Source organism: Carettochelys insculpta, chromosome 1 (assembly GCF_033958435.1).
Source record: "Carettochelys insculpta isolate YL-2023 chromosome 1, ASM3395843v1, whole genome shotgun sequence".
In the NCBI taxonomy this organism is placed as follows: domain Eukaryota; kingdom Metazoa; phylum Chordata; order Testudines; family Carettochelyidae; genus Carettochelys; species Carettochelys insculpta.
In genome coordinates this window covers 306,875,540-306,903,229 of record NC_134137.1, presented here as the reverse complement: position 1 = coordinate 306,903,229, position 27,690 = coordinate 306,875,540, and the positions used below count along the sequence as shown (strand labels likewise).

General features: G+C 45.0%; 1 protein-coding gene across 3 annotated transcripts in view; it reads left to right on the top strand.

Annotated features, from left to right (window-relative positions):
- The first annotated feature begins 800 nt into the window (after positions 1-800).
- Positions 801-27,690, top strand: part of ZDHHC17 (zDHHC palmitoyltransferase 17) — a 173,980-nt gene continuing 147,090 nt past the window's right edge. For all 3 annotated transcript variants that reach the window (XR_012647983.1, XM_075012521.1, XM_075012505.1), the window contains exon 1: positions 801-884. Coding sequence is in view for 2 of the 3 variants with exons in the window: in XM_075012521.1 (XP_074868622.1) it covers positions 828-884 (57 nt within the window). In the remaining variant the exon portion in view is untranslated. The remainder of the gene's footprint in view (positions 885-27,690) is intronic.

Genomic DNA, 27,690 nt, shown 5'->3' with positions numbered 1-27,690 from the left:
TGTCAGTGATGGTGCCTCAGTGTGGACACGATCTGTCCGCAGAGGGAGCAAGCGTGAGCAGCCTTTGTTGATGTTGGGTTACCGGTTTGCTGTTAACATAAGTTTGGGCACAAAACTTGGGTGTGTCAACGTACCCTAAGGCTGCGTCTACACTAGCAAGTCCTTTTGAAGGATCCCACAGCGCTTCCACACACAAAAAGCATGCTTTCGAGAGTAAACAGACAGAACGCGGCACTCCTTTGGACAGCGCTCTCCCACTCCCACTTCAGGAAGTGCGCCCTCGTTCTAAAGCTGCTTCTTCCGACAGAAAAGCCGCGTAGCCGCTCGGCAGGAGTGGGGGCTGTGCGGACGCGCTCTTTTGGAGCTCTGTAGCACAGACGTAGCCTATCTGTGGTCGCTGTGCGTCAACCTAACCTGGGCCGGCCTCAACTGCTAGTGTAGACATGGTCTTAATTCTCTGTCACAAGCAACTCCGGGCCACACCGTTCTCGCTGCCCCGGGCCCTGCTCTTGCTCCTCCCGCGGGGCTTAGCCCTGGGCTCTCCCACTGCCCCGGTGCCGCTAGTCGGGGGCGGAACCAGCCGGAGCTGGAGGAGCCGGGGAGGAGGGGGACAGAGACCGGACTCGGGCGGGTCATTGTTGGGCGCGCTCCTCCTCCCCCCGCCCGTGTCAGAGCCTGAGGGCGGGGCGTGCGGGGCGCCAACTTTGTCCGGGCCCTGGGGAGTCTCTCCCCTCCCCCCACCCCACACGGCTGCTCCGCCCCCGCGGCCCGCGCCGGGGTGGGGGGGTTGCTACCCAGCGTGCAGCAGGCGGCGGGCTCGCACCAAGATGGCGGCGCCTCTGGATGCAAAAGAAGCGGGCTGCGTCCCGATCCTGCACCCCGAGGTGAGGCTGCCGCGCCCCGGGCGAGGGAGTGGCAGGCTGGTGCTCGGGCGGCTGCTTTGTGGAGGGCTTGGCCGCCGCGGCGGGGGTGGAGGGTGCTGGCTGGGGCTGGCTTGGCCCGGGGGCCGGGCCGGGCCGGGCCGGGGGCGGGGGCGGGGGCGGCTGCGCTGAGGAAACAGGCCGCCGCTTCCCTGGCCCCGGGGCGAAGCGCGCTGTCCGGACTGGGGACGCCGAACAGGAAGCTCCGCATCACCGGGGTGCGCCGGGGGAAGCCACCGAGTGCACCTGGGGCGGCGAGCGGCTGCCTGTCCCCCCGCCCGGGGTGAGGGGAGAGGCTGATACTGTGTCACCCCTGCCCGGCGCTCGGGGTGATGCAGGTCGGGCCCAGCCCCGGGGGAGACTCTGTAGAGCACCACTCACTGCCTGGCGGAGCTGCACCGTCCGTGACACGGCAGGGCTTGCTCAGGCAGACAGCAGAGGAGGGTGACAGCTAAGCTACTGGTGGCAAACGCTTCAGACTTGGAATAAATGACTCCTGTCACAGCCTGCTCCTCTTGAGCTGCAGGTTGCTGTGAGAATGGGGCCTGGTCTGTCTCAGTCCAGAGTTTGCTGGTGTTGCCTGGGCTTGTTTTTACTCCCTCTCACCCCTGTGAGTGCAGTGGAAAAGTGCTGGATTAGTATCTGTTGATAACATGTAGTGGTCATTTTAATGTTTCATACTGAAACAGATCCTTTGTGTGCCAACCATATGCAAATATCTCTGTCCCCCCTGAGTGTTTTGAAGGATGCTGTGAATTGTAGAAACAAGTTTTGTCGGAGATGGATAGACATTTTAGTTTATAACTTCAAAAGCAACAAACGGTACTATGGCACCATAGAGACTAACATGTTTATTTGATCGTGAGCTTTCATGGGTGTAAAACACTTCAACAAAAGCTGGGTATTACCCATGAATGCTCATGACCATTTATTATGGTGAGCCTATGAAAAGATAAACAGGTTTCCCAGGTACAAGGTTTTGTCAGATGGTATTATTTTTCTGTAATCAATAATTTAAAGGTGCTTTTAAGTTTCTTAACAGCAATGAAGGGTCCTGTGGCACCTTATAGACTAACAGAAAAGTTTTGAGCATGGGCTTTCCTGAGCCACAGACTCACTTCATCAGATGCTGGATCAGACCAGTATCTGATGAAGTGAGTCTGTGCTCATGAAAGCTCATGCTCAAAACTTTTCTGTTAGTCTGTAAGGTGCCACAGGACCCTTCGTTGTTGTTACAGATCCAGACTAACACGGCTACCCCTCCGATATTTAAATTTCTGGATGCCTGAAGAGACATTATGGTGCTAAATGTGAGCATGCCTTTCTTTTCATACAGGCTTTTGACACTTAGGCCTCGTCTACACTTACTTTTACCATCGGTCTATTTCAGCTACGCAAATTGCGTTGCTGAAGTCAACATACCGACTGTCTTGTTTTGTCTTCCACATGGTAAGGTTGATAGGGTCTGCTCTCCTGTCAATACCATCTACTCTTCTGGTTTTGCTGGAGTACTGGTTTCGGTGGGAATGTGTTTGGAGACTGATTTATTGCATCATCAGTGACACAATAAATCAACACCTGATGGATCGATTGCTGCTGGGTCAATCTAAATTTTAAAATGAGATGGAGGTGCTCTACAAACAGGTCCTTTGTTGGCAGCTTAGTAAACAAGTAAACACTGCATGTTTCTTTTTGGTGTCCATGCTAGGTGATCACCTTCTTTCTAACTTTGAATAAATGCTTTTGATAGCTGAAGTTCTTCAACATTATCTCTCTTTATGAATGGAGTTTTCAAAATTGGTTTAAGGTATTTTCCTAATTTTCTGTAGCTGATTTTTTTTTTTTTAATTTTTAGAGTGAGCTGTAAGGGTAAATACAGGTCAGATGTTCTAAAATTGCAGAAAAGATTAAGTCAAAACAGAAAGTTTGAGATCTGCTTGTGCTGATTGCTTTGTAAGATCAGAACCTTAATTTACAGGTTGAAAAGCTATGAAGAAACAAAATACAACATATATATAAACTGTTGGGAAGATCTGTGTGAGGTGAAAATACATGGCTAAAATTTTTTTTGCTAATTTAGAATTATGTTTGCAGAGTTCACAGTAAGCAAAGCTATTCTCAACATTGTTTATATATTTATTTTATATGCCAAGATGGTGATGATGAATTAGATACTTTTCCTTTGGTATTTGAAACTTAATAGTTTACAAAGTAATGATAGAAAAATTGATGTAAACAGTAGCTGCTCTTCCTCATTGTCTGTACTCCAGACAAAGTTAAAAATGTTAATGAAGGAGACTTCTGTTTAAATCCAAAGAATCCACAAGGAGCAGCTAGCCACTTTGAGTGGCTGCTCCGTGTGTTGGATTAAAAGGCTTGGTGGGTCGAATCTTGCTTGCCCCAGTCTAGACAGTGCTTTGTCTTACCATGGGTGCAGTGGACTGGACTTGATGACCTCTCAAGGTCCCTTCCAGTTCTAGTAGCAGGTTGAACCTCTCTAATATGGCACCCTTGGGACCTGACTGCTGCTGAATGAGAACATTTGCCAAACCACAGGAGGTCAATATTTTCTAGCGGCATTACTTAGTCTTTCAATGCTTACTGGGCTTTTAAAAGACATTTAGGGGTAAATTAGAGCTAAATAACACAGAACACTGAGAGCTGGAACTGATGACTGTAAACAAACTTTATGGGACCATGGGAAACTTGCCCACACTCATGATATGGGGCCATTCAGCTAAATAAAATCATGGTGGACCATGCCGGACCAGAGAGTGACAGATTAGAGTTCAACCTGTATTCTAAAGATTAGAGTTCAACCTGTATTCTATGATTCTTCAGATATAAAAGCACTGTGTATATGCAGAGTTGATTTTTTTTTTTTTTTTTTTTTTTTGAACTCAGGAGCAAAGAGGTCAATAGGTTGGTTCCCCAACTTTGATCTAATTCATTTAGATCATATTCTGTCTGCCAGAAGACTTATGTGGTAGTCTTGGGTTTAACCTTTCTACCACTGCTCAAAGTCAAGGTAGGCTGTTCTGTGAACACACAGAAAAGCTATATAGTGAAAGTATGCATCTTGTCAGGCTTGCATTGAACAAAGCTGTCTTTGAGGAGCAATTAGCAGCTTGGCAAGTACTCTGTTTTTTTTTTAATCATCATTCTATTTGTTCATGAAAAATCAAGTATCTTCGTGTACTTACAAAACGGAAACAAGTGTAAGTTCCCAAACCCAGAAGTTTTGATTTTGAAAGCCAATTAAGTTTGATATCAGAACAAAAAGCAGTCAAGTAGCACTTTAAAGATTAGCAAAATAGTTTATTAGGTGAGCTTTCGTGGGACAGACCCACTTCTTCAGACCATAGCCAGACCAGAACAGACTCAATATTTAAGACACAGAGAACCAAAAACAGTAAGCAAGAAGGACAAATCAGAAAAAGATAATCAAGGTGAGCAAATCAGAGTGTGCAGGGGTGGGGGGGAAGGTCAAGAATTAGATTGATCCCACTTTGGAATTCCAAAGGAAATTACAACCACTGAAGGAACTCCCTGCTGCTACTTGGGACCTCATTCACTCAGACGCACCATCTGAGCCGCAGCCTGGATTATTCTATTTACTTCCCAAAATCCACAAACCTGGAAACCCTGGATGCCCTGTCATTTCAGGTATTGGCACCCTTACCACCGGACTATCCAGTTACGTGGACTCCCTCCTCAAACCCTGTGCCACCAACGCTCCCAGCTATGTCCAAGATACCACCGACTTCCTGAGGAAATTACAAAACATCGGAAAAGTTCCTGATAATGCTATCCTTGCCACAATGGATGTAGAGGCTTTGTACACTAATATTGCACATAAAGACGGATTACAAGCAATCAGGAATACCATCCCTGATGCCACCACAGCCAATCTGGTGTCTGACCTCTGTAACTTTGTTCTCATACACAATCATTTCCGTTTTGGGGACAATTTATACCTCCAGATTAGTGGAACTGTTATGGGCACCTGCATGGCCCCACAATATGCTAATATATTTATGGCTGACCTGGAACAACGATTCCTCAGCTCTCATCCCCTATTACCACTCCTCTACTTAAGATACATTGGTGACATCTTTATGATTTGGACCTATGATACAGAGGCTCGAGAAGAATTCCACAGAGACTTTAACAATCTACGCCCCACCATCAACTTATGCCTCGATTACAACATGCAAGAGATACTACAGCACTAATCAAGGATGGCCTAAGCAGTACCACACTGTACCGAAAACCTACTGATTGCTATACTTATCTACACCCTTCTAGTTTCCATCCTGCACACGTGACTAGATCCATTGTTTACAGTCAAGCTCTTAGGTACAATTGCATTTGCTCTGATCCAACTGACAGAGACCAAAAACCACAAGAACTTTACCAAATATTCATAAACCTCAATTATCCACCAGGAGAAGTAAAAAAAAAATGACAGGGCCAGACGAATACCCAGAGACCAGCTACTCCAAGATCGGCCCAAAAAAGCCAAGAACAGAACACCACTGGTCATCACCTACAACCCCCAACTCAGACCACTGCAATGAGTTATTAAAGACCTACAACCTATCCTTAATCAGAATGCTACACTCCAGAAGGCCCTGGGTGACATGCCTGTTCTCTCCTACAGACAACCTCCCAACCTCATGAGGATCCTCACTGACAGCCACAGTCTAGACCCCAGGAACACCAGTCCTGGAACCTTTCCCTGCAACAAAGCCCGCTGCCAGCTTTGTCCACATATCTTCTCTGAAAATACCATCACTGGACCTAACCAGGCTACTCACAGAATCACGGGCACTTTCTCATGCTCCTCTACTAACATCATATGTGCCATCATGTGCCAACAATGCCCAGATGCTTTGTATATTGGACAGACTTCTAACTCCCTTAGACAAAGGGTCAACGGGCACAAAACAGACATCAAAACACTCCAGATCCACAAACCAGTTAGTCAACATTTTGATGGAATGGGGCATTCTGTCAATGACCTAAAGGTATGTGTGTTACTGAAGAGGAATTATCTCACCGTTCTGGAAGGAGAAGCATCCGAGCTGGCTTTTATATTCAAATTCGGCACATTAACACATGGTTTAAATCGTGATGGGAACTTTGAGTCACTATAGGGGCTCGTCTGCATACTTGGCTTAATCTAATTCTTGATCTTCCCCCCCCACCTCTCCACTCTCTGATTTGCTCACCTTGATTATCTTTTCCTGATGTGTCCTCCTTGCTTACTGTTTTTGGTTCTCTGTGTCTTAAATATTGAGTCTGTTCTGGTCTGGCTATGGTCTGAAGAAGTGGGTCTGTCCCACGAAAGCTCACCTAATAAACTATTTTGCTAGTCTTTAAAGTGCTACTTGACTGCTTTTTGTTTTGATAGTGTATAGACTAGCATGGCTTCCTCTCTGTTACTATTCAACATGTAAGTTTGATATGGATACCTATCACAACATTTATAAAACTCATCACTTAAAAGCAGGGAGATGAATAATTGAAGAGTATAATTAGTCTTAGAACTTTTTTATATGCTAAAGTGATTAGAAATTTTGGATGCCTCTTTTTGGGGGCCCTGATCAGCTGTCTTCTTTGGCATCCAACTCTCAGAAAATCAATCAGGCTCAAAAATTGCTCGTTGCTTTTGAAAAATGTAGGCTTCTGATTTTCGTTAAGAGAAATTTAGCACTTGAAAGAGTAACAAAATGATATTGGGTGTGTCTACACTAGGAACTAACTTCGAAGTAGCTAGTGGAGAATCTACACATTTTTCCTTACTTCAAAGTAGGGAGCCCAGCTTCAAAGTTTGTACTCCTTTCCTGGGACTGGAGTAGTGCCGTGCTTCAAAGTTAAACATCAAAGTAGGGTGTATAGATAGTCAACTTTGAAGATGCTTACTTTGAAGTTATTTCTGTAGTGTAGACACAGCCATTAAATGTTTGGGGTTTTGTGCAATCATAGGTAACTACATTGTTACCTTAAAGGCTGCTAAGTGGTATGTGCATGGTTATGTTTTTCAGAGGGCAGAGGGAATGTTGAATATATAAATACCCTACTGATACCTGGAGAATTGTTGAAGGGTGAAGTCTTTAAAGGGAGAACTTCAGCAAAACTTGTTTCAGTACTCTGATCAGATTAATGGAAAAAGCTGCATTGGTGTTGGCACCTGTGAACAAGGAGAGAAATAGTTAAATTTTGCTACTGTAAAGGAAAATGCTGGGTTAGACTGGATTAATCAGTCCATTTATAATAGTTTTTGGTGGTAAGTGGATGATGCCCGCCACTTGTATCATTGAGTCACAATCCCAGGAGGAAAAGAGGAGAAATCACTTGTAGTGAGTGAATTTTTAAGACAATTCTTAAAATCTATCCAGCCTGGCACAGCTTCATCATATTTTGTTGTTCACTAAAATTAGTGTAGCAGTCATGCTATCAATATGTTTTTGAAGAAGCTTCTAATCTAGTTGACAAAGTTCGATTTTTAGCATTGTGTATTTGTGTCAAGTCTCCTATGTTGTAGAAGGGAATACTTTTTTGATAAATTAAAGTTTGGAGACTGTTTAATATGAAATAATTGCATTACTTACAGCAATGGAACGGGATTGGTTCAGTTACTAAATAATACTATATAAGCAGATTCCTGTGCAAATTAGGGTTTGTTACTAAATTATTTCAATAAAGCTATAAATAGCGTATAAAATATTTTAATTCAGATTCACTAGGAGTTAATATTTTTGCTTAAACATTTGAAGATGGATATCTAGAGAGCTTCCATTGGAAAATATTTATAAATCTTTTATATAGCTTATAAAAATCAATACTAATTTATTATATAATAGTGTTTTAACTTTTTTATTCTTTAGCTTACTTCCTAATTTAAATAGCTTAAGCTTTATACCAATTTTTTGTATTGTAAAATTTCAGTGTATACATGTTTTGTTTGAGATAGTCTGCCTCCCTTTGAGATGGAATAATTATTCTATTTGGAGAGCATACTCCCATCATCAAGCACATCACCACCAGAAGCACATTACAGTGATGTAGTGCCATGGTGTAGACTAGCCTTCAGATTTGGTCCACACTACAAAATTATGTCTATATAACTATGTCACTGAGGGGGTGGAAAGTCCATACTCCTGAGCAATGCAATTATATCAGTCTAACTTACATTGTAAACAGCTCTCTTGTCAGCAGACGTAGTGTGTTCGGTAGATGCTACAGCAGCGTAGCTGCACCAGTGTAAGTGGAGATGATAAACACTCCCTTTTGAGCAAGCACGCTTTACTCCTAACCATCTATGCATGAAATCCCATGATTTTTCTGACATCCAAATACAGTTGTTGGATTAATATCTTTAGTTAACTATCTTTGTCTGTTTGTAATGAAAAGGTTTGCATCTGTATTGGGAAATGTGAAGGATTAATCATTTAGTTTAGTGGTTGATGTTGCTAATGGGAATTCTTTCTAGTTTAACTTCTGGCTGTCACTGAGGCTATGTCCACTAAAGGGTTTTGTTGACACAGCAGATGTTTTGTCGACAACACACAGAGCATCCACACTAAAAACATGTTCTGTCGATATGTCAGCTTGGCACGTTTCGTCGACGGCCTTCTGCCCCTTCCCCATGAGGCAAAATGGCTTTATCAACAGATTCTGTTGACAAAAGCTGTGTGGATGTTCCAGGGGGGCCCCCTCTGTTGACAGACAAGGCTTCCAGATAACCTGTCTGCTGTGTTTCCAATTCACTGTTCTGTCGAGAGAGTGGATCAACAGAGAGATCCACTTTCGTGTGTGGCCTCAGTCTGTTGACAGAAGTCTTGTCAGAAGATATCTTCCAACAGCAACTTCTGTGGACAGATAGCTGTAGTATAGGCACAGCCTGAGAGGTTATTTTTTTAATGCTTGAAATTAGAATAACAAAATGATTTTTCAGATATTTTCTGTGTTCTTTTGGCTTGGCTTTAAGGAAATGATGTCCACTTGAACTTCCAAAAAAGATAAAACTTGTTTTGGGTAAAAATTTCCCCTGCAATCATACTTTCCAGTTTTTAAGCGTTCGTTCTTACTGCTGCATGAAAGACCCTCACAATTAAGGGAAAGTAATGTACAAAGGAAATGGGTTATACGCCTACTACTTTCAAATGCAAAAAACAAACTGAGTAATGGTAATTAGAGGATTTTTTGGTCATTTGTGCTTGTCAAATTTCTTAATAGTAGTAATATTGTGAAAGGTAAGAAAACAATTCCCAGTGTCTATGTGTATGTGTATGGATACATAAGTTCATGGTGTCACTTTAAACCAGGGTTTTATCTGGCTGAATTTAGCAGATGTTACCACATGATTAGCTAATTGCTAAATGTTTTGCATAGTGTCTTTGCTAAGAAAAAGGTCACGTTTAGGTCAGGCTTAGCTAGCATGTGTTAGATAAATCTGACCTAAACTGGACCACTTTTTGGAGACAAGATAGACAGACCTTCAGTAGCTATTCAGTATCTGTTATCTCGTCTCATACTGCCTTATTTTTCAAGGAAGCATTTAAGCTAGGGGTCGGCAATCCCTGGCATGGGCCGTGAGTGGCACGCAAATCACTTTTGAGCTCCCTGGCCCCTCATTGGTGGCCCTGACTGGCTGCCACCCCCAGCTTGCTGGCCCCACCTGAAGTCCCTGCAGCTGTGGGGCTGCCAGTGGGGCTCTGTGTCCCAGCCAGTTCTTTACTGTAGGGCTCTCCTGGCCCCAGCTGGGTTCACTGCAACTATGGAGCTATCAGTGGAGGGCTGTAGGGCTCCATGTCCCAGCTAGCTTCCTGCTGTGGGGCTTCCCTGGCCCCAGCTGGGTTCTGTGGGACTGCCAGCAGGTCTTCCTTGCATGGGGCATTGGAGCCCCCTGTTTCAGTCATGGCTCTTGCAGCTGCAGGGCTCCTGCTTTTTTTAAAGACAGAAACGGTAAAGCTCTGCATTTTAATTTATTTATTAATGAAGCTGTTACAAGTAAGACTATTAGTGATGTGAAAAAGTATCACCAGCACTGGGACTGTACATAGAGTCAAAAGGTCACATTTTGGAATGCTACTTTGGAAATGTTGTTGACCCATAATATAAGCTGTTCCAGTGACAACAATAACCCCAGTGAAAGTGGGCAAGCTTCTCTACCTTCTGACGTAAGCAGGTGTTTCTAGAGGCATTTTGTGATTGTTTTGCAGACCACAATCTGAACTATAGTTTTAACAATTAGGACATTAGAAAGAGGAGCCTTGTTTCTATGAAGGAAATAAAAAGGTCAACTGACATATGAAATGACTAGAAAGAGATTGGGGATCTTAGGATATGACCCATGGTCAGCTGAGTCTGGCATGGAATTAGAACAATTAATGAGTTAGGCACCTAAACACAATATTTAGATGCCTTAATCTGTGTTTAGGCAGTTAAGTCACAGTTTGACTCCACTGTGATTTGCACAATTCCCCCTGGACCCTGTAGACACCTAAACTTATTTGGCATTTCATTTTTCAGAATGAAAGTTCCCAAAGCACCCAAGTTTCTGACTCTGAGCATGTGCACCTCTGTCTGTCTCATTCTGAGTCTGAACAGCTATCTCCAGAGCTATTTAATCAAGAAGGATCAGTGTTTGCCTGCCTTGTGGATTGAGTCCCATTCAAAATGTAGCTGGTGGAGGTGCTTAAACTTTAACTCAGTGATGAAAGCATTTTCATAGCATGTGGAAGACCCAGGTTCAGTTCCTCCCCTCTGCTGGAACAAAGTCCCCATAGTCTCTCAGGAGGGTGTTCTAACCACTGAGGTATGGAATGTTCTGCAGTGATGCTCCCTAAGGTTATGTCTACATTGCAATAAAATGCCTATGTCTGGCTCAAAGAACTCAGGCTGCAAGTTGTAAAACTGCAGTGTAGGCATTCAGTGGAAAATAATGACAGGGAAATAATGAAACTGACTATTGCCAGAGTGCCCTCAGATGCACAAAGTCAGCACATTGTGTGCAGTGGAGGTGTGGTATATTTTGTTTGTTGTTGTCTTTGTTACTTTAGGAATGGTAGGTAACACATTCTCAGAATAAGGTTTATAAACTGATAGTATCCTCTAAGTTACCTGGATGGAAAGAAGTCTGTATTTTCATATGCTTTAGTCTTTTATTCCACCAGAAAATAAAAAGAGCTGACTGACTTACTGGTCCAAACTCATGTTAACTCCATTTAACCAGTGACACCTGGGATACATTTGGTTTATTATTCCCTAATTGGATCGACAGACCACTTGACTGGGTTAGTCTCCTATTTAAGTTCTCTGAGGCTCCAGGCCATTTGAGGTCTTTCAATAATCCATCATGGTAGTGCACAGAGATTGTGTTTTGACATCCAGTGCTTTTAAAATTCAAGTAATTTAGAATTACATTTTAAAAGATACTGAATTCATCTCTCGAAGTATGAGAAAAAGTTAGAGCAATGAAAAAGGGGGGGGCAGGTCTCATTGTCAAGGGAACAAATTTTTGAGTTTCTGTGACAGTGTTATCAAAGCGCCTAAAGAAACTAAAACAAACTTAAGCAAGAGTGCATTTTCGTGTGTTTAAAACAAGCTGTTATAATGCCTTTTATTTTAGCAAGCGTTTTAAAGAGAGAATAAGTAATTGTGTGGTACCTTCTGATTTAATCTTATCAGTCTCTGCAGATTTTTCTTTGTTCTTAATTTGAGAGGCAGGTCAGTAAGAAGTTCCTTCTGTACATATGTTTGTATGCTTTGTGCTAGAGAGGTCATTTGTTTTTGAAGTATCATTACTATTCAGCGAAGATTTATTTGTATTTGGATGTATAATACAGTTAGATCCTGTGCATAATTTTGTTAGTTCAGTTAACTTTTTTCACACAAAGTAGCTTAAAAATTACCTGAAAATGAAATAAAACTTCAAACTAAAAGGGTCATCAAGTGCTTCTTTACTCTTGTGTTTATCCCCATATTGTGTTCCAACTATTTTAACATCAGAAGCAGGACCTAGCGGATGGCCTTTTTTGAAAATGGTTATAAGGGTAGGGGGATCTTAATGTTAGTGGCACCAGGTGCTAAGTGAAATATCTGTAACTAGAAGACAAGGCTAGGCCTGCATGCTTGAATGAATGTGCTTTCTTATTACAAGTATTTGGCTTCAATTTTTTTTTTTTTGTGTGTGAAAATCTTTGCCAGTAAATCCTTTCAACATGCCTTTTGGCAGAAGTATTTAACATTGCAGACCTCAAATTCTAGTTGCCAATTCTATATATGTAAATTGGTAAAAAGATTTTCAAGTTGTGATGATCAATAACATGTACTTTCTTCCATTTTCAAGGTTGTGGAAGAAGTAGTCATGTTTAGTGATAGAAAGATTATTACTGTAAAAATATCCTAAACTAGGGCTTGAATAGTTGACTGGACACCTAATAAGGATTAAACTCACAAGCAGGAGGTGAATATAAACAGTGATGTATTTGTTGTGAAACATTTAGGGATCCCTTGGAAATACAGGGCCTATATACGTAATAATTTTTCTTCTTTGAATGAATTGTTCATGTCAATTCCAGCTAGGTATGACTGCACCAAAGGTACAGCAGCTGCTAGTAGAATCCATAGGGACAGCCTTGGCACCTCCTGGAGTTGTTCCTTCATAGTGCTCAGCATAGGGCCCTGCTGACCTGACATCTCCTTTGTTCCTTCTTAGTGCCAGTGATTGCTAGCTGAAACGTCCTGTGGCCTTGGCAAGTGGTCTTTCTTGTCAGTGTCTGTTTTTCTATAAACATAATTGTAGTTTAATAGTGGTTTTCATAAGTTTTCTTTGGGAGTGCCACTCTCTCCTGTCCCTCTGCCCCAATACTCCCTTGGCTCTGGGACATGCTTTGATCCTTGGGGTTTAAATCGTGGGAGGACTTGGCAAGTCTATGCTCAGGAGCAACTTATGCGCATTTTGTCTGAAGCGTTTGGGGGAGAGTCATCAGAAGGATTGCTGTGCATTCTGCCAGGGGTTTCATCCCAGAATCCTTAAGTACAAGTATCAACATCTTAAGATCCTCCTGATGGAGGCTGTGCTTTGCCTGCATCCTGACACTGGGTCAGGGGCTCCCCACCCTAAACGCCTTTTCTTTGGTGCAGAGTGGGATGATTATGCTGTCTTAATTTAAAATTAATTTTAATATCCATCTATGACTGCTGAATGCTTGTTGCTAGCTCTGTAATAAGCTTTTGTAAGTTGGATTCCTTGAGTCCAAGAGAGTTATGCTTGTCATGTTTGTGATTCCTGTCCATGTGCAGGTTGCAGTTGTGATAATCCAGTGTATTCAATTAAGAGACATTTCTGCAGCTGTCCATGTTTTCTTTGAAATAACTGCAGTGCATACTAACAGGACATAATTGCTGTTGAAATATTTACAGAAAAAGGAAATAATGTCTGAGTCAACTTAGCTGAGTTATCCTGCATCATGTTACATGATAGGAAAAAAGCATTTGTGGTTCTTGTTTCCTGGTGGGCAACAGACGTTTCAGAAAGTGCCTACTTTGTTCAAAAGTACTTGTGTTTATATTGCAGTATAAACACTACACACAGCTTTAAAATAAAAGTTACAAAAAGGCAGTTTTTTAGAAAGGTGTGTTAGGAATCTGCAGCAAAACACAACGTTCAAGTACTACACGTTGGGTGCATCTGAGAAAATTTCTCTCCAGTTTTAGAATGCTGATAGTAATGGAGCCAAACTGATAAATGAGCCCAAATGTGTTTGTCAGTTCAGAGATGTATTGTGGCATTGGTGTGTAAATGGTTTTCACAAACTTCTTTGGAGATGAGTCTGCAAGCAGTGTGGACTTTGGATGTGTTCCTTCTTAGCAAAAATAAGCAGTCCTGTAGCACCTTAAAGACCAACAAATTTATCCTTTTAGTCAGGAGACATTCAGCTTTTTTAAAAAAAAAAAAAAAAAAAGGCTTTCATGTTCTCTCCCTTCTTTTTCTCTTCTGAGCACGAGTGCTCCAGTTTCTGGTTGAGATAGAGACAAGTGTCTCTGGATGTGTTGAGCATTACATGTAATTTTCATGCAGCTTGCCCTACATCTAGTAATATGGAAATGTCCACTGAAAGGAGAAGCTGCCAAGTGTGTTAATCAGTTGCGCGTGTTGGAGTCTTGCTGTGGAGTGCCTCAGATCATTACATCCCCCTGCTTTTTGCAGCCCATCTGCAGTTGATTAATACTTCAGCATATGGTGGATAGAGAGGAGAATTTGCGGGAAGAGTTTGAAGAAGCAAGTGCTTTGATGATTTATGGGTCTTTACATTCTTTCAAAAACAATTTTCTCTCTCTCTCTCTCTCTCTCTGTCTCGTGCACGCACTCATGCACGCACACACGCGCACACGCACACAAAGTGCTCCTTGAACTGTTCTTGGAGTATCATCTATCTGTGGGCAGAGAGACACCTGGATAGTGGATTCTCGACTGTTTCTTGAAAAGATTGGAAAAAAATCAACACACAATCTTTTAAAAATCGTCAAGTCTTATTCTACCAAGGCCATAAGCTTCAAAGTTGCTCAGTTGTGTAGTGAGAGGCAAATATCCTTTCCCATAAGAGCAGAGCCCCTTTTTGGAGGATATTCAGTAAGGCCTCAGCATGAGCATCATTGGACAGAGGCTCAAAGACTCCTTAGGCAGATATCTGAGCTCTCTTAGCAGCTCATACATTCTTGGTTATGGTCATCAGGGTGGTCTCCAACCTGAAATCAGTGTAATACCCAATTCCTGTTAACTGCAAATCTTCAGCCATCCATAAAGAACATCCATGGTATGTAAAACTGTGATAGTGACTAGCTATGAAGAGGTTTGTTTTGGATCAATAGCCATGAAAACTTAGTCTGTTTTGCCAAACAGCTGGGAAAGAACACACATTTCACTACCACGTCTGTCTTAAAAAATAACTGATATGAAAAAAACCCTCAAATTTTCCACTGTCTAATTACTGCCTAACTAATCCATGATTATTCATCCTGTGAGTCTGAGGATGTTTTTCAATGGTATAACTTAGCTGTGTTTTGGGGTTTTTTTGTTTTTGCTTTTAAGTCACGGGAAGTTTTAACCATGGTTTAAAACTGCAAGCAGGAAACTTTTTTGTTCTGGTCTAGTAAATGGACTTCTAGACTAGGACTCAGGAGACCCAGATGCTGTTCTTGATTCTATTGCTAGCCTGTTTAATGGCTGTGGGCAAGTCACTTTGTCCTCTGTGCCTCAGTTTTCCCTTTTATAAAATGGGGTGGTTCTTCGAGTGATTGCTCATATGCACTCCAAGTTGGGTGTGTGTTGGCATGTGCCCAGTTGCTGGAAACATTTTGCCCTAGCCATAGGGTTGGTGTGGCGCCTGTATGGCAACCAAAGTATACACCGCCCAACCCACCCCTTGCTCAGTTCCTTCTTGCCATGCTGTTGGTTGCTAGAGCGCTCTCTTTCTCATAGTTTGGCTAGTAGACACCACCTGTAAATTAGTAATTGTTAGTGGCAATAGCTTAGATAATAATGTATGGAGATATACATCTCATAGAGCTGGAAGGGACCTAAGGAGGTCATCTAGTCCAGACCGTGCCCTCTTGGCAGGACCAAACAGCATACCCCTTCCCCTTTTTTTTAATTTATTTTGCCTCAGATCCTAAATGGCCACCTCAAGGACTGAGCTCACAACTCTGGGTTTAGCAGGCCAATGCTCTAACCTCTGAGCTGTCCCTCCCCTCAGATCCCTAAATAGCCCTCTCAAGTATTGAGCTCCCAATCCTGGATTTATCAGGTTAATGTGCAAGCCACTGAGCTATCCCTCCCCCTGTAATGGTCAGAGAGCTGAGAAGGCACTTTAATCCCTCTCAGTGCTTTGGCACCAGGGGATGCCTGGCTCTCAGGTTTCAGAACCTGCTCAAAATGTGGCAAACAGATGCCAAAGAGTACCCACACAAGACCTGAAGGTGTGCCTCATCGAGGCAACTCAAACAAGAACGTTCTATTTGTAAGACGTTCAAGCCTGGGACTCTAAAGGACAGAGCACAATATTTAAAAGTCCTACTGATGGAAGCAGCCTTGTGCCTGGATATCTCCCCTGCAGGAGCGCAGGGCAGTGCAGAGTGCTCCAGCACAGTCAGTGCTGTCAGAAAGCTCCTGACTTTGGGACCAGGTGTTGGCGCCTAGTGCTACAAGACGATATAGAAGTCAGTCCCCAGTGCCTCGCAAGAAAAAGAGGCATGAACGGGGCAGTCCGCAGAGAGGGTAAAGAGTCAAGAATCCTCTAAGGCGTTTGTCAGAGCGCACCACGAGTCTTACCAGGAAGTGTGGGCATTGACGCTGTCGCAAGGCAGGAGCCCACACTCTTCGAGGCTGCCCTCAAAGCTAGAGGCATTCATTGTGGTGCAGGGCCTCTTACAGATCATGGTGCTGGGACCAACACCATGCCGTGAGTCCTTATCCACTACTGAAGGCCCCCCCCCCCCCCCATACAGGTGCGAATGCAGACCACTGGGCAGGAGTCATTCTTTATGGCACTGTTGCCATTCCTGGCACTGGACCAGCCTCCACAAGGCAGATCAGCTGCGATGACCCTGTTCAGCGTGCATTACCAAACGGTGCAAGGACAACATGAGCTGGTGCACACCTTGGGCCCCACGGCACTGCCCTGGTCATCAGCATCACAGTCTGACTGTTATTACTGCAGCTTCACCAGGAGCAGGAGCTCGAGATTGTCACACCACAGTGGATATTGGCACTGGAGCAGTCACCCTGCAGGTGAAGTTGGCAGGCACACTCTCAAGGCACTCCCCAGTGGCCCTTTTGGACTCTGGGCAGACCAGGAAGTGCAAGGGCAGGCCATGGGACTCTGTGCTAGGGTGCTTGGCACTTTCTAGAGGCCAAGTGTGGCACCGTCAGCATTGTTGAGGTGCCTCTGCTGGAAGGTTTGACCATGCCGGAGGCCCCTTCAGTGGGCTTGGCACTGACATCTGCACTGTCACAGACAGGACCAAACCAACTCTGAGCACCACCCGTAAAGGCATCAGGACCTACGGCACTGGGGTAACGTCACTGCTATCCCAGGTGCTGAGTTACTCTGATGCGCTCCTAATGCGGCCTGCATTATATTCAGGTGCTTTACGCCAGGCGCTGAGCACGGCACCGCAGACCACGGGGCCGGGGTCTCAAACAAAGGATTTAGGACCCCTCCTGCTGGCGGGCATGGAAGGTGTGGATTTATCATTCTCCCCAATGAGGCTTTGGCTGAGTCCTTGGCATCCTCAGTTTTGGAGGACAGAAGGGCATATCAGCATGTGCTATGCTGTGTTGCTCAGGGCCTGGGTATACAAGCAGAGGAAGTCAAGTATGAAATGTACCCAGTAATAGACATGCTCTCGGCTTTGGGGCCCACAAGGGCCACCCCTGCAGCCTGGTGTCGACATTTCACTCCTAGACCACAGTTCAGACAGTTCCATCAGCAACAAAGGGATACCAACAGGTGACGGGGCTGTACTAAAAGGAGGCATCAGGGCCAGAGTCACCAAAAACCCCTTCGGGGTCCAAACAACAATTTTGTTGGGGTGGTCAGGAGTAACACACCAGTCACTACCCGAGTTCCAGCTCAGCTTTTATTTTTATCCTGCCTATCCCCCTTCTTCCATGACTGGCACAACATAACCTCCGACTAGTGGGTCCTATGCATGGTAGAGGGGGATACGCTATCCAATTTTCCTTGTATCCTCCTTCCCACCCTCCTTCCCTGTCCGTCTTCAGGGACCTCTCTCGTGAGACTCTGCTTAGGTGGCAGATACAGTCCCTCGTCCAGCGGCAGGCTATTGAGGAAGTTCCCCATCAGTTTCAGAGACAGGGGTTTTATTCCCATTATTTCCTAATCCTGGAGGCAAAAGTGGGGTAAGGCCCATTGTGGACCTGCAAAACCTAAACAAATTTCTGAAAAAGATTAGGTTTCGTATGATATCGCTGGGCCCTAATCATTACACACACACCTCCTAGAGCTGGAAGGGACCTTGGGAGGTTGAGTCCTATTCCCTGCCCTGTTGGCAGGGCCAAGCACCATTCCTTCCACTTTTTTTTTTTTAAAAAAAAAACAAAACAAAAAAACAAAAAAAACTTACTGTCCCAGATCCCTAAATGGCCTCCTCAGGGTCTGAACTCACAACCCTGGGTTTAGCAGGCTGGTGCTCAAACCAATGAGCTATAATCATTCTGATGTTGGGTGGTGACACTGGTTTGGCACTCTCGACTTACAGGACACGTATTTCCACGTAGTAATTTATCCGTCCATTCGTCTGTTTTGTGGTGAGAAAGAACCACTATCAATTAACGGTCCTTCTATTTGGACTGTCTTCTTCCCTGAGGGTCTTCTGATGCAAATGCACAGCAGTAGTAGCAGCCTTCCTACGCAGGCATGGGGTACACCTTTTTCTGTAACCCTGGCTGATCAGGGGTCGCTCATAGTGCCAGGTAGCAGAGCACATGCAGCTGGTACGACAAACATTTGACTTTCTCATGGTAAATGAGGTAAAGTCAGCATTGACCCACACTCAAGTGATGGAGTTCGTAGGGGCCTCACTGGGTGTGGGGCAGGCCGGACCCTTCCTGCCACAAAGCAGATTTCAGGCCATGGCATCTCTTAGACATGACTTCCTCAAGTTCCCCACCACGATGGCCAGAGGCTGCCTCAGTTTGCTGGGTCGCATGGTAGCGTGCACGTTTGTAGTCCAGCACGTCAGGCTTGTCTCAGTGTACTGAATTGTCAGAGACAGCATAGACATGTTGGTGACAGTCCCACCACGGGTGCTGTTAACCCTACTCTGGTGGCTGGATGCTCAGTCGGTCTGCATGGGAGTGCCCTTCAGCACCTCCCTACTCTAGTAATGAACACCGCAGACTTGGGCTGGGAGGGGAGTGGGGCACATCTGGGATAGTGCCAGACCCAGGCCCTGTGGAGCAAGGAGGAGGCCCAGCTCTACGTAAGTGTTTGAGAACTCAGAGCCATCAGGCTTGCATGCGAGGTGTTCTGGGACAATCTAAACTCTAACGGGTCAGTGCATAGCTGTGAGCATGGACAACACCACAACCATGTAGTATGTAAACAAGCCAAGGGCGCATGCTCCTCTCCCCCATGTCACAAGGCTCTCAGGCTTTGGGAGTTTTGCATTCAACATCAGTTTCTCCTGAAAGCGTATTATCTACTGGGAGTGCACAACTCCCTGGTGGACTGTCTCAGCAGGTCTTCCACAGACCACAAGTGGTCATTACACTTGGATGTGCTGTGTTTAATTTTCCAGAAGTGGGAATGTCCCCAAGTAGACTTATTCGCCTCCCATCTTAACGCGAAATGCCGGACATTCTGCTTGTACCAAAATTGGAGCTTGGGCTCCTGGGCCAATGTGTTCAGCATTTGCTGGTCAGGCCTTCTGCTTTACGCCTTCCCTCTGGTGCCACTCATCCACCGGACACTAATCAAAATCTGGTCAGACTGAGCATCAGTCATCCTAGCGGCCCCAGCGTTGGCTTGGCAGCACTGCTACTCGACTCTCTTGGAGCTGTCCATCTGTGACCCAGTGGCACTCCTATTATGCCTGGACCTGTTGATACAGGAGGAGGGGAGACTGTGCCACCCCAGTCAAGTGCTACATCTCGCAGCGTGGGAGCTCCATGGTTGAAAGCGGTGGAGCTCTCGTGCTCAGAACCTGTGTAAGAGATGTTGTTAAACAGCAGGAAGCCCTCCACAAGGGCAACATATGTAGCCAAATGGAAAAGACTTTCTACCTGGGCAACTCAGAAGAGGTTATCTCTGGTGCAAACTCCAATACCGGTTATTCTGGATTACTTGTTGTTGTTCTTGACTCAGGAAGTGTTATTGCTATTCTCTATCAAGGCGCATTTAGCGGCTATCTCAGCCTTCTACCCTGGGCCGGGTCTATCATTGGTCTTTTCAGACCCTGTGGTAAAAAGGTTTATGAAGGACCTGGAAAAGGTCTGACTGCAGGTGTGACACCCCCTGCTGTTGTTGGACCTCAATCTGGTATTGCCAAGACTCATGGGGGCTCCTTCTGAACCCTTTGCTTCCTGCTCCCTCTTATTTCTTAGTTATAAAACAGCATTCTTGGTGGCCATTGCCTCATCCAGGAGGGTGTCGGAACTAAGGGCTCAGATGGTGGACCTGATCTGTACAGTGTTCTGCAAGGATAAGGTCAGGCTGAGACCCTATCTGGCCTTCCTGCCGAAGGTGGTCTCCCCCTTTTGATGTCATCCAGGATGTTGCCTTATTGCTCTTTTACCCAAAACCTCATGTCTCCCATAGGGAGCAGAGTTTACATACATTGGATGTTCAGAGGGCACTGGCCTTTTATATGGACAAGACCAGACCCTTCAGAAAGTCTCATCAGCTGTTTGTTGCAGTAGCAGATAGGATGAAGGGTTACTGGTCTCCTCACAGTGGATCTCCTCCTGAATAGTGGGCTGTATTTAGGAATGTTATAAGCTGGTGGGGGTCCCTCATCCCCCGATCAGAGCTCACTCTTCCAGAGCACAAGCTTCCTCGATGGCACACATGGCCAGGGTTCCTATCCAGGACATCTGTAGGGCAGCTGCCTTGTCCTCATTTCATACCTTTTACAGTGCATTGTGCTTTGACGCAGCACGCGCTGAAAGACTCTGCAGTGGGCAGTGCTGTCCCGCATTCCTTTTGGGTCTCCGACCCCACCTGTTAGGCATTGGCTTGTATTCACGCAACTTGAAACGCACGTGAGCAATCAATCGAAGAAAAGACAGTTGCCTGTTTTGTAACTGATGTTTTTTGAGATGCGTTGCTTATGTCCATTCCAAAACCCTCCAGCCTTCCCCACAGTTGTAGTAGCCAGCAAGAAGGAACGGAGCATGGGGCAGTGCATATATTGGTTGCCATACAGGTGCCACTCTGGTGGGCACCGCACCAACCCTATGTCTACTGGCTAGTGCAAAAAGCTTTCGGCAACTGGGCATACGCCAGCGCACACCCAACTTGGAATGGATATGAAGAACACATCTTGAAGAACACCAGTTACAGAACAGGTAATTCTCTCTTAATGCTTGCCTGTTGTATAGCAATTTGAGATCTATTGATGAGAATTGCCCCCTGACAGCTAAGTAGTATTATTTTTCCTAAAAATTGGTTGATTCACATTTAGAGATGTAAAATTCCATTTAATTAGTTAACTCATTGAAAGGGACAGGGGAGGAGGTGAATGGTGGCAGACTGGGGTTGCTTCATTTAGGATGAGGCTTACCGGTCAAATGGTTAACTGCTAACATCCTTGTTCTCCCTGTCCCACTACTATTTAAAACATATGTTTACCAAAAATACAGCATTTACATTAAATTGGGTGATGTTTTTTGGTAATGGAATGATTCTTTCTCTGTGTGTATGCGTGCTCACACAAATATTTAAGCTGTTACATACGTAAACACCATATTTAGATTTTTTTTATTTTTACATTTTCCTGAGTTACATTTGCTAACATGTAATAGATGATGAATTCCTCATGAATTGTATCAAGCTATGTTTTGGGATAGAAATTGGAATTCAATAAAGTGCATCAAAACAGCATTTAAAAAAGATTAGTAATTAAATAAAACTAAATTAGCTGGATGTATGAGAGGTGAGTTCATCAGAATATGTTTAGCTTTAACAAATCAGTTTTAAGTGCAAAAGTTAGTGAAGTAAGCTGTTTCTGGTCACCTTAACTTTCAAGATTTTGGCATTTCAGTAGGTTTCATCCTCTCACATCTAGGTTTTAATTCATAGATTGGAAGAGAAACTAAGCTTTCCTGCTTTTTCAACTTGCATCTTCAGCTTCATTAGACTGAACTCATTGAATAAACTGTAATTAAAAAAACATTTTTTTCTAGATCTGCAGAAGGGGCAACTGACTGCTAAGAGCTGAATTTTCATTTCAACAAACTCGTGTTAGGGCTTCCATAAGTCCAGTGGTTTGACTTTGTTTGAAATTTCACTGGCAAATACGTATCGCTTGTGTCACACTGTATGGAATTGAGACTCTTGAAGGTACTCTCATCCAGCAATGTTCCTCGTGTGGTGGGACCACATACATTGCTGGACCAGAGAGCGCCTGTTATGTGAGAGCTCCAGCTGCTGGGCTGCAGAGGTGCTCTGCCGGTGGCGGGGAGCTCCGCTGGCTGCATGCTCTGGGGAGTTCTAGGGGCAGGGAGCCAGGTTGGGGGCCACTACTATAGGGAGCCTGGCTGGGGCAGGGGCCCCTCACTCCAGGGAGCCCCACATCAGGAAGCTGGTTGAGGAACCTGGCTGGGGCATGGAGCCCTGCCACCAGCCCTGGAGCTGTGTGGAGTCCTGCCCACGCATGGAGGAACCTGGCAGGAATTGAGCCCTAACCTAGGGAGCCTGCTGAGGCCAGGAGCGTGGTGGCCCATCCCTGCAGGGCATTCAGGAGGCCTGACCTCCTCTCCTCTGGCAGATTCTTTCATATGGGACCACTCAGGTCCCAAGAGTGCTGGACGAGGGAGGTACAACCTGTATATCTGCTTCACAAAACTTTAACAATGCTTCTGGATGATACCCCCAGACCCTTACACATCAGTGCTGGCTAGCTTGCTTGACAGCCTGTCAAGGGTCTTCAACCGTACAAGGAAACCATTGAGAAGGTTAAGCGCTACACTTAGATTCAGCAAAGCATGAAGGGGCATGTCTGTGGATAGAAACCTTAAGGGAGCAGTGGGGAACCATTTTTGGGTGGGGGGGCCACAGATCCACAGAAAAATCAGTCGGGAGCCACAAGCAAGTGAGAAGCCAAAAACAACCCCACAGGTGTGCCACCTGCCCAATACAATGTGCACCTCACTACTTTCAAGCCCTCCCCCCAGCCTATGGGAACCAGGGCGAGTAGATTTTTTTTTTTTGGTGTGATACCTCTGTGTCTATGAGGTGGGCCAAAAAATAAGGGGTTCAGTGCATGAGTGGGGAGATGGAGTCTGGGCAGGAGGAGGGGACAGGATAGGACTGGGGGTGCAGGGGCTGGAAGGCAGGGGCACAGGATGGGCTTGGAGCATGGGTGTCTTCCTGGTGCAGCTCGGGGTCGGGGAAAGGCACGTTGCTGCACGTGGCTCTGTGCACTGCAGGGAAGGCAGCTGTCAGCGCTGCCACTTGCTTCTCCTATTGGCTGTTCTTTGGCTAATGGGAGAGATGGGGGTGGTGCCTGCACAGAGCTCTTTCCTGCAATGCAGGAGTTGCTGTCTCACTTCTAGGCAGAGCCCGTGGGCTGAATATGGCCACAGCTTGCTTGGATCGGAGCTGTGAGGCTCGGAGCTCCAACCATAGCAGGGCAAGCTGGACGGTGGTGGCTGTGTAGCCATGGTACCACACCCTCCCTCGTAGAGCACCAGCATTAGCTCATACCCCTGCATGTGGAGGGTGTGTGAGTCTTGCCTTGCAGGCTGGATCTAGGCAAGCCATGGGCTGGATTCAGTCAGCTGCATGTTGTCCATCCCTCCTTAAGGCTTCTGGACCACATGCGGGGCATGTCTATGGGCCAATAAAATCACAAGCTGCATGGCAAATTACTATAAAAAGCAACTGAATATTCTGCTGTGTGGCTTCGGACCTGCTTCTTACCTCTGGAGTAACCTTCTAAAGATGAAGTTCTTAACAAAGGACTGAATCACTCTGCCAAGCCGTGGATATGATCCAGAGGGACTTTCAAACTAGTAAACTCACCAGTACAGCTGAGAATGGTGGATGGATTTTAGAGTCCTTATATGTATGTCACCGCTTTACCATTTAATATCTCTCTTCTTGTTTTTCCTTTTCTTTATTATAAACCTTTAGTTTTAGAAAACAAAGAATTGGCTTGTAATATGGAATTTATACCTCTACTAACATGGTAGTGTGGCTGATTCTTTGGGGCCAGAAGAATATTTTGTATAGTGAGCAGAAATTTTTAAATAACTTCTCACTGTATTGGACCTACATGCTGATTGCGAGCGAGAGAACTGGAATGCAGTAAGAGCGCTGTATGCTTGCTTTATCAGTGAATAGTACAGATACAGTTACTGGCACTGTGATAACTTTGTGTGGCATATTGTCTTTCAAAATTAAAATAGAAGAGGGCCACCTTCAGGTATTTATTTGGCTTTACTTTGTTTTAGGCCTTGATTTTCATCTTAAAACTCTTTTTCTTTCTGTATTTAGCTCCCCTCTTAGCACTGTTCCTCCATATGAGAGTGCCTAATTTATCCTGAGACTGCAAAGGGATTGTGTTTTCAAAGATGCCTCCTCCTTTGCACATGTGACGTAGCTCCCTTCCCAGACTCCGAGCATCATTTGTAATCTGATTGGTCCCCATTTGTTTTGGCAGTGATGTTACACTATTATTAGGATGGCTGTTTAGCACTGGGATATAGATATTTTTAACCAGTTTTCCTGCTTAGCTTTCAGGTTAATGAAATGTTGAAAGGACTCAGTAATGTCTGAAGTAGTGTGACTGTGAAATGGGAAATCATGCTTCATGTGCTGATGATTTAGGTACCAGATGTGTGTAGTAATGAATGCTGCCAGTGTAAACATGATTGTCTACAGGTTTACATCCTTTTGTCTTCAGAATAGCATTGAGAGAACAAAGGAGTTGTATTCTTTTATGTTGTTGTTCTGGCCAAAATGGGGGGAAAAAAAAGACAATATAGTGACTAAACTTTTACTCTTTCCCTATCTCCCCCACCTGCTGCACCTCCCCATCCCCGCCCCAAACATTATGGGCTGCGTTTGTCTCATGGAACAAAAAAGTTCTAAAGGAAACACACAATTAGATCTCATATGGTTAGGTTTATTCTTAAATATAGGTTTTAAATAATGTCTTTTAGGGCCTCCTCCTGGCCACACTTGGGAATTAGCTCCTTCCAGCTGTTTCCTATGCCTCTGGATGTCACTCAACCCATCTTCTCTCATCCTGTAACCCCTCTCTCTTCAGAAATGGCAGCTTTCTCTCAGTGATTTGGCTCCCTGGCTGGGTCACTAGGCTCTCCCCCTTCCTAGATATCAGTCTTCCAAGGAGAACTGTCCCACACAGTCTGCTCTTTGCTGTCTGGTCTGCACCACTTCACCAATGGTTGGTAGGGGAACATGGGCCTGCTCTCTGCTCCAGCTCAGGGGTCCTCTCAGTAGCCAGGGTCTACCATACCCCATACCTTGCTGCCTTTCCCTTGTCCTGTCTTTCTTGCTCTCGACCTTACTTGGGTTTGCCAGCCCAAGCTCCCTCCCTTCAAGGGAGTAATTGCAAGTAATTGGTCTCTAGACCTAAATACATCTCTCTTCCCCAAGGGAATGACTGTAGACTACTTCACTGTAGCTCTTGGCTGCTTTCAGCTTCTGGATTTTATACAGACCCTCCTCCCACATTTCTGCCAAGCTGAGCTTCATTTAATCATTCTCTGCTCTCTGACTTCTCTTTAGATGTAGCGTGGACAGTTAATTGGCCTACCTGGCCCCTTCAAGCCCTGTGTGGGTTGCATGACCCATTACACTTCTCATGTGTTTGTCCTGTAAATCTGGGGGCACTTACTCATATTAACCTTTATTGTCCAGAGTAGGGCTGCTGGGCATATGTTTTTAACTGGACTACTCAGTCAAAAAGAGTCACTTGCTGCTCCAGACATCACCAGTAACCAGATTGCTAAAAGTCCTGATGGCGGTTCAGTGGGGATATGGCAGCCTCCCCACCTGCCTTGGCTCCACACAGCTCCTGGAAGTGGCCAGTATTTCTGGACCTTAGATTCAGCGGCCAGGGGGCTCTGTGTGCTTCCCCCACATTGAGCATTGGATTTGTAGCTCCCATTGGCTGAGAACTGGAGGGGTGGCATAGAGGAGGAGAGTGAGACAAGGGTGTTAGGTTTTGTATGATTAGAAGGTTGGCTACTCTAGCACAGAACTGGAGCAAGTGCATACTCATTTTTCTTTTCAACTTTGACAGCCTGCCAGATTGCTGCAGTGCCTGATGTTACCAATAAAATTTTCAGAAATTGACACGGCAGTTTTTAGAATAATCAAGGAAGTAAAGTTTGATATATTCATCCTCTGAATATTCATTAACCGGTGTAGAAAAAGTGGCATTTCTTGTAACACACATGCAAAATACGTTTGTTTGTTTTTTAGCGGTTTGTAACTAAACAGTTCACCCAGATATTTGTCTGTACTCTGAAACTCCCAGGGCAAAATTTTCAGTTTACCTCCAGTCGTTTGTGTTACAGGTGCTTAAAAAAAATCCTTTCCATAAATTTTGATATGGGGAAAAAAAGTTATGTTGAGAAGTTCTTGCTCAAACTTTCCAAATTATTGACTTGTAGAAAGAGATGAAAACTGAAGAATTCCTGCCTGCAGGTTGAATTGACTCAGTTTTGTGATGTTTGATTTCTGAGTCTTGCTGCATGGGAATCCAAGGTAGTTGAGTAGATCAGAGGTGGCTGTAGCCTCAGGTAGGACTCATTTCTGCCAAGACAGAGCAGCCAACTTTGCTGTAGGTGTTACAATCCTGTGTTCAGATTGGCAGTTTGTTTATTTATTTATTTACTTATTAGTTTTTTTTCTCTTCGGTTCTTCTGGTATCCATCTGTGGAAAGATAGGCTCTTGTTCAAGATGAGGTTATTGGTCTTGATGCAGGAAATCCTCAGTGAAATTCTTTTGTGACTATGTTAAGGAGACCAAGTGTTAATAGGAAAAACTGTTAAGTAAGATGGCATTCATTCATTCCAGCAGTCTGAAAGGTCACAGGTGAAAGGAGAACTTTATCATGAATAAACTGAGATGTTTTGTTTGTTTCTAATGGTTTGAAGAAACTGTATGAGTAATTTTAGCCCAGTGCCAGAGACTGCCATGGCATGTGCAGCATTGTCCCACTTATGATGGCTGTGGCCACACTAGCATTGAATTTTGAAAGGGGAAATTCCGAATAACCATTCAAAATTTCTCCTTTTGAAAGAGAGCATCTGCACACACAAAGCTGGTCGACATGGCCATCTGCTCTTTTGAGAGAGATTCTCATCTTTTCGAAAGGGAGTTACTACACAGCACACAAATAAAGGGGCAGGAAATTATGCAGAAAGAGTCGAATGGCCGACAAACCCTGCTGGGAGCAGAGGTCAGCCTCTCCCTTAAGGGGTCCCTCCCAAACATCCTACCCATGCACATGCTGAGGGCTCAGGCTGCATACAGCTTGTGTCCTCCAGTCAAGCACCAGCAGAGCCTTGCTCAGCCTTGATACTACTCCTCACTGCAGATCTGCCCCAGCTCGTTGATGAGGATTTCTTGCAGCTTGTGGGCAGCCTGATGGGTGTACTTGCGGCTGTCCAGCTATGGCTCCGGATGCCCAGCCACGTGTCTGGTTTCCTGCAGGTCTCCCCCTCAAAGGTACAGGCTGAGCACCTCCTTCCCCGGATCTGCTGTCGCCTCTGTTGGTACTAGACCAGCAGGGAATGGTGGGACTGCCTTGTCATGCAGGAGTGGGATGGTGAGCGGTGGCTGTGCAATTTTCACATGACCAAGGCCACCTTTCTGGAGCTGTGCCGGTGGCTTGCACGTGGCCTCCAGCACCAGGACACACGGATGAGGCCCTGACTTCCCCTTGAGAAAAGGGTGGCTGTTGCCTTGTGGAAGCTGGCCACTCCAGACAGCAACTGCTTGGTCAGTCACCAGTTTGGAGGGGGGAGGGCCACTA